Raw genomic sequence first — 7,500 nt, forward strand, 5'->3', positions numbered from 1 at the left:
CTGGGTTTGAAAGGCGGTAATTTTATGCAAAGCTGCGGACTTCACTTTAAAGAAGCATTGGTAATGGTCGTGTTGATCAAAGGCTATTCACTCCTGCGTTTTTTTCCCCGTCCACCCCTTGTTCCCGCCAAATAATTAGGAGTACAATAGTGGCAAATTGGCCATCACTTCACGCTGCCCAATTTTCACCCTGACCTACTCGGGAATGAATAGGCGCGCGGACTCTGGCATAAGCTTTCCCTCTGATTGACAGCGTATAAAAAAAGCAAAAACAAGTGATCGAAAAAAAAATGTTCTTGGCTGGCTAGCCGTTTGAGTCAGCTTTTGTACCGGTCCACCAAAAATGCCCACAAAACCGAGTGTTCAATCACAAACTCGGCATCTAGTAATCTAATCTCGCCATCTCCTCTCGTTGTAATCGTTTTCTCCCTTTTGTCCCCCCCTTTGATTTTGTATTTATTTTATACACATGCGTTTTGTGACATTTTGAATGGCAAGACATGGATGTTTCAACAGCCACTTCCCCTACAAATTACACTGTGAACATGTAACATACACGTGTCTAGCAATTTTCAGCACGGAAATTGGCCTCTTGTTTTCTTGTCACACAGCCCGCATTTGAATATCCTTGACCCACAGTGGACGACGTTGGACCACACACTCACAGTGAATCCAAAAAACACTTCACAAATTGGACAGAGATGAAAAAAAACTCTTGCGAAAAAAAAAGAAAAAACCTCACTTCCTTCTTGGCCTCAAGCAGCGCTGGTCTTACTACATTCCTGATCCGCTTTGGGGCTCAAGGGGTAACAAGTCATTTGCATGTTGTACAGCATGGAGCTGAGCCATAATGCATGCTACCTTTAGACCTGCCCTGCCCAACAGAGAGAGAGAGAGAGAGAGAGAGACAGACAGACAGAGAGAGAGACAGAGACAGACAGACAGACAGACAGACAGACAGACAGACAGACAGACAGACAGACAGACAGACAGAGACAGAGAGACAGAGAGACAGAGAGAAAGAGTATGAGAGAGAGAGAGAGAGAGAGAGAGAGAGGGAGAGAGAGAGAGAGAGAGAGAGAGAGAGAGAGAGAGAGAGAGAGTATGAGAGAGAGAGAGAGGGAGCGAGAGAGAGAGAGAGAGACAGAGGCAGAGACAGAGAGAGACAGAAAGAGAGAAAAGAAAAAGAGTCAGAGTCGAGAGAGAGTCAGAGTCGAGGGGGGAGGGGGTGGGCAACTCGACGGGTCTCACCGTGTGCATTTTAATAAAGGTCAGTCTGCTTATCAACCCAATTCATTATCTGCTCACTGCTGTTAATTCAATATCGTAGCCGCCACCGAAAATAAAAGCCTTCCCTCTCCTCGCTACATACACGGCGGAGGGTTTGTTACAGCCAGAGAGCTGCGTCCCCAGGTGGCTAGTTTCATCCAAGAATTGCTTTTATTAAAAGAGAGCGGTGGATGAGGGTGAGGAGGAGGAGGAGGAGGAGAGGGGGATGAGGAGGGGTAAAAAATAAAAACATCCAAGCGCATTAGATCGCTTAAAGTCTGGCTGTGTGTTTTTTTTTTTAAAGGGTAGAAGGGGAGTAGGCAGGAACAACAACACAGCGAGCGTTGGGGACGTGTTGACTACTAAAGCTGAGGAGGTGCTTCGCGTCCTCGGAGTCTCTTTCACAGCTTCACGTCAAACACGATATGTCATCATTGTCCCTCGCAGGGGTTCAGCAAAATGATAAGGTGAGTGGGGATGAAAGGAAGAGTGGAGGGAAAGAAGAAAGGAAGGAAGCGGTGGATTTTTTTCTTTTCCTTCTTTTCTTTTTTTTACGACGACGACACTCGAGTGGCTTGGTTGCAATCATCCTAAATTTATGTGCATAGTGTTTTTGCCCACGACGCCTCCATTAGGCTCACTGAGAGGCCTGGAATGAGAGGGAGCAAGCGAGCGAGCGAGTGAGCGGGTGACGTGGCATGCCCTGGATGCTAGCGAGAGGCGGGCAGAAGCAGCCGGGCTGGTGCTGAGGAGGGGGGAGGTCAGTGCCGTGGTGCTGTGTGGTAGGTAGGGAGGGGGAATGGGGGTGCAAGAGCAGACGGGCTCGGAACGAGAGTAGGGGAGTCCTTCCATAGACAATAACTGCTTTGGATGTTAGTGGAGATGGAGGCAGCTAGGCAGGTGGTGTACACGTAGAGTAGTGGAGGGAGGTCAGAGGTGGTGTGTGTGTGATGGGGGTGTGGAGAGGACGCAGGTGGTGGGAGCAGAGTCAGGGAGGAGGGCCTACCATAGGCGGATGTGGAGAGGTCAGAGGATGGAGGGCTGGGCTGGGGGTTGGGCTGAGGGCAAGTGTGTGTGTAGTGTGTAGTGTGTGTGTGTGTGAGTGTCTGTGTGTGTGTGTGTGTGTGAGTGTGTGTGTGAGTGTGTGTGTGTGTGTGTGTGTGTGTGTGTGTGTGTGTGTGTGTGTGTGTGTGTGTGTGTGTGTGTGTGTGTGTGTGTGTGTGTGTGTGTGTGTGTGTGTGTGTGTGTGTGTGTGTGTGTGAGTGTGAGACGGAGGGTGTGTGTGTGTGTGTGTGTGTGTGTGTGTGTGTGTGTGTGTGTGTGTGTGTGTGTGTGTGTGTGTGTGTGTGTGTGTGTGTGTGTGTGTGTGTGTGTGTGTGTGTGTGCGCGCGCGTGCGTGTGCGTGTGTTGGGATGGGGAGAGCAGGCTGGGTGCGCTGGTATGAAGAGATAGGGGGAAGTGGGAGAGGGTGGCCTACCGTAGACGATGACGGTGGCCGAGGAGCTCTTGCGGCGGGCCACAATGTTCTTGGCCACGCAGGTGTAGTTGCCCGTGTCGGCCAGCCGCGCCTGCTTGATGATCAGGTTGTGGTCCGACGTGACGAAGAAGTTGGGGTCCGCCTTGGGGTCCAGGATCTCATCGTTGCGCTGCCACTCCACCTACAGACACACACACAAAAGGGATAGGGAAGGTTAACTAATCCACACACACACCAGGGGCGCCACCAGACATTTTGGGCTATGAAAGATTCGAATTTTGGCCCCCCTTAAGGACCCCTGTCAGTGCTGTCAGTGCTAGGGCCCTTAGAACCTGTAACACCTTTCCCCCCCTCGCAGCACCCATGACACACACATAGACATGCACACATTCATATGCAAGCACACACAGACACAGACAGTCATACACTGAAATAGACAGTGAAACACTGACACAGTCTGTCACACACAGTCATAGTCAGACACACACGCACACGCGCACACACACACACACGCAGACGCGCGCGCGCACACACACACACACACACACACACACACACACACACACACACACACACACACACACACACACACACACGCACACACACACACACACACACACACAAATTCTGAGACAGGAAAAGAAAGTAAAAGATGGAGATCTTCAGAGAACGAATGAGAGAAAAGAAAAGCAGACAAAAACGAAGACTCACAGCTACTAACTATATATATCATTACTCATTTTGTTTCCACAATGGCTTTCATCTTGTCCACAAGTGTTATAAAAACAATTAAAGACCCTTGTGGACCTCTTATATTCCACATCAGGGTGGCCTCTCTGTGGCGCCGGCTCTTCAATTTATTCTGATGATGACACTGCCGCTGATGAATCCAAAACATTGTGCACAAAGTAATTACGAGCCAATATATATATTTAATTCGAGGACTTATACACTTGAAAGAAATATTTTTCAATCAGCAGAACAACTTTTTTAACATCCAAAATCAGCATGCTACACAAGCCGACTTCATCTAACAACGTCATCACAGAGGTTGCTCTGATGAAAATAAATTATTACTCTCGGACAACCGTTCTGTCTTGCACTGTACTTCACTACTGAAATTTAATTACAATAGACAACACCAGTCAATCATCTAGAGAACTCTCTGACTGTGGTCCGCTTCGATGTACACTCTCAGCCTGGTTTCATTAGAAAGTTCTTATGCTAGATCTATAAAAGAAACATGACATATCTCTTGGTATTACGGAATGAAATGTTTGAGTATCCCTTTTTCTTCTTCTTTATGCTGCTGCAAGATCAGTTCTTCAGGGAATGCAACATTCTGCAGCGACCCAAATGACAGAAGTGCATTATGCCCTACCTGTTGCTCTGTTATATAGTCTTTTAAATGAAAGAAATTTATGACAAACAATATACTTTTTCTGGCCCCAGAAAAGCTAAAGTATAGATGCAATTTCTCCAGGACTTGGAAAAAGTAGGCCATCGCGATAACACCTGACAAGTTCTGGTGAACTTTCAGACTGATTTAAGATTTAAATCCCACAGAAGCAAAGGACCAAAACAACTTTCTTCCACCTGAGAAATACTGCCAGCGCGTTCCTGTTCCTTAGCCAACTGGATACTTAGAAGCCTTTTGTTTTCCAAAAAGTCAGTGTCTGTCTTCACACCCTTATTCCAAAAAAGGTACAGTAACCATATAGTATTCTATAGTTTCTCTTTTCTACTAACATGTACAAACGTGTAACCATACAGTATGCATTAACATGGGCAGTCATGGGTAAGCCGGGTAAGTTAGGGCGTCAAACTTGTCAGCCCAAAGGTTGCCGATTCGACTCCCGACCCGCTAGATTGGTGGGGGGAGTAATTAACCAGTGCTCTCCCCCACCCTCCTCCATGACTGAGGTACCCTGAGCATGGTACCGTCCCGCTGCACTCCGCCCTTTCGGGCGCCATTGGGGGCTGCCCCCTTGCACGGATGAGGCATAAATGCAATTTTATTGTGAGCACTTGTGTGCGGTGTAGTGCTGTGACAATGGGAGTTGGAGTTTCCCAGTTGGGCTTTCGGCTTTCACTTCGCTTTCATTAACACTGTAGGTACATGTGCTTATAACCCTGAACCTAATGTGCAGTGCAGGTCTATAGTGTTACATACAGTAATGTAACATACTTTATTAAATAGCATATCTAATTAATGAAGCGGACAGTTCAATAAGATGTAGCCTAACAAAGTAAAACCACCAACACAAATAACAACCAAACAAAATGGAGAAATTACAGCTTACTCAGACCTTTACGGGACCTTTAATGAAAACAACCCAGACATGGCATAATTACTCTGGCTCTGGCTAGCCTAGCTTGCGTGTGTTCAATGTATCGTGCAAGAATTGATTTGAAAGTAGCTGCCCAGCAATGTACACAAGGCTTTTAATGGCTTAGCCCCCTCTTGCATCACCACTCTCTCTGCTATGATGATTAGTGTGTTTGCATGGATCTCTTAGTCGCCTGGCCCTGCCATCCATAATTTTCCACTCAATTCACATCTCTCCCCCCCACCACCACCACCACCACCCTGCATCCAGTGTTGCCAGATGTGTCTGACCAAATCCCGCCCAAAATGCTCTCAAAAACCGCCAAAATGCGCTAAATTCCGCCCAAATTCAACAAATTACATTGACTTCTATGGGCCCAAAACGGCTGAAAAAAAACGCCAAATGGCCAATATTTCCCGTTTTTACCCGCAGACGCTTGTCAAAAGTAGCCCAATTGGGCGGTCACCCGCCCAATCTGGCAACACTGCCTGCATCTGGGCTGGGTCTTCTGGCAGGATATTACTTGTGTTGCCAGACAACATGACCAATCAGGGAACAGGGGAGGGAGAGGCAAGGGGATTGAACGATGACATACAGTATTACATACAGTAAAAGTGATTACATATCACAGCCAAGCATTATATTAGCGATTGGGTCAATGAAATGCACATTTGAAAACTTCAGAGTTCAAACAGAGTTCACCCCTTCCACCAGTGATAATTTCAAGACCCTCTATACCAGGGCTGGGAAAATGTTTTAATACAAAGGTCCACTTCGAATTTTATTAAGTCCTCCAAGGACCGTACTATGAACACAAGCCAGGATTTCCCCCTGCACTTTAGGCCTACTGAATATTCAAGGCGGCCACCTTTTCAACAGATCCCATCTTCACTAGGTCCACTGAAAATGAAACTTAATCGTATTGGAAATGTATTTTCTAAGATAACAAAACACGTCATGTTTCATGTGAAACTGTGTCACATTAAAATTGTATCGGGGGGTGGGGTAGATAACAACCTTAAGGGCAGTAAACGGCCCTCGAGGTTCCCCAACCCTGCTTTACACCAATGAAATTAGAAGGGTATGGTAAGACCAGACTAGGCCCTAAGACCAGCATGTATCACCATGTCTGCTATGATGATTACTGTCCCCGCATGGGTCTTGGGGGTCCTCTGGACTGGAGCAACAGGGCAGCTTTTAACTTTGTTCCTGATCTGAGTGGGGGGTATGACAATCGATATTCATGAATTATGAAGCCACTTTGAACTTTATTATTGTAGGCCAATCTCCTATCAAATGTGGTGCATGAATAAATGATTATTACCATCATTAGTCATCATAGTTCAATAGTAGTAGTAGTGGTAGTTTTAGTAGTAGTACAAAATGTAGGCATAGTTCAATAGTAGTAGTAATAGTAGTGGTAGCTTTAGTAGTAGTATGTAGTCCTACGTGTAGTAGTAGTAGTAGTAGTAGTAGTAGTAGTAGTGGTAGTAGTAGTGGTAGTAGTAGTAGTAGTAGTAGTAGTAGTAATAGTAGTAGTAATGGTAATTATAGTTGTAAACATGTAGGAATGGTAGTGGGACTTCAGGTCCCACGGTAGATAAAGTTTTAGCAGTGGTAGAGGCAGTAATAAGAATTGCAAAATAATATGCTTCAAGCGATGGCACTTTGTGCTACTGCCGGCGAGAGAGGAACTTATTGTGCCTGCAGAAACTTCTCAAAATATCATGTAGAACTAAAAGTAATGACCCCTTTTTCAACAGTGGTAACGCCTGAGTAAATAACTTGCAAACAGCACCCTTTGTAATTGTGTGTGTGTGTGTGTGTGTGTGTGTGTGTGTGTGTGTGTGTGTGTGTGTGTGTGTGTGTGTGTGTGTGTGTGTGTGTGTGTGTGTGTGTGTGTGTGTGTGTGTGTGTGTGTGTGTGTGTGTGTGTGTGTGTGTGTGTGTGTGTGTGTGTGTGTGTGAGAGAGAGACAGGTTGTGTGTGCATGTTTTTGTGTACGTGCCCAGACTGTGCTCTCTGCCTGTGTGAATATGTCTACAAGAAAGTGTGTTTGTTTTAAAACAGAAGAAAATATGAATTTTGCATCCCAAAGTGACTAAGCACCAGGCAGCAGAGGCAGCAAGCGGAAAGAAAAAAAAACAACACCCACAAAACAAAAACAAAGAGAGTCTGACAAGCCTGCACTTGGTTAAGGAGAATTAGTCAAAAGTACACATGAATATTTAATGTGGCCAGCGTTCCATGATGCTGTCATAGAGTACAGCTAGAAGCCTAGCAGCAGCAACACGCTCTCTCCTGCACAGTCTCCCCATCATCACTGGTCCTGATGCTGGTGCTGTTGCTAAGGTAATTTGCAGCCATGTCAAGTTTAGCCTGATGCTGCATATGCACTGCATTGGCCTAGGCACCTAGAGCATTC

The 7,500-nt window shown here is 46.2% G+C and overlaps 1 protein-coding gene across 1 annotated transcript in view; it reads right to left on the bottom strand.

The window, feature by feature from the left end:
- unc5a (unc-5 netrin receptor A) overlaps window positions 1-7,500 on the bottom strand; it is a 302,233-nt gene that overhangs the window by 135,907 nt on the left and 158,826 nt on the right. The window contains exon 5 of the mRNA XM_063189423.1: window positions 2,747-2,927. Coding sequence (XP_063045493.1) covers window positions 2,747-2,927 — 181 coding nt within the window. The remainder of the gene's footprint in view (window positions 1-2,746; window positions 2,928-7,500) is intronic.

The sequence above is a fragment of the Engraulis encrasicolus genome, chromosome 23 (genome assembly GCF_034702125.1).
Source record: "Engraulis encrasicolus isolate BLACKSEA-1 chromosome 23, IST_EnEncr_1.0, whole genome shotgun sequence".
NCBI lineage: Eukaryota > Metazoa > Chordata > Actinopteri > Clupeiformes > Engraulidae > Engraulis > Engraulis encrasicolus.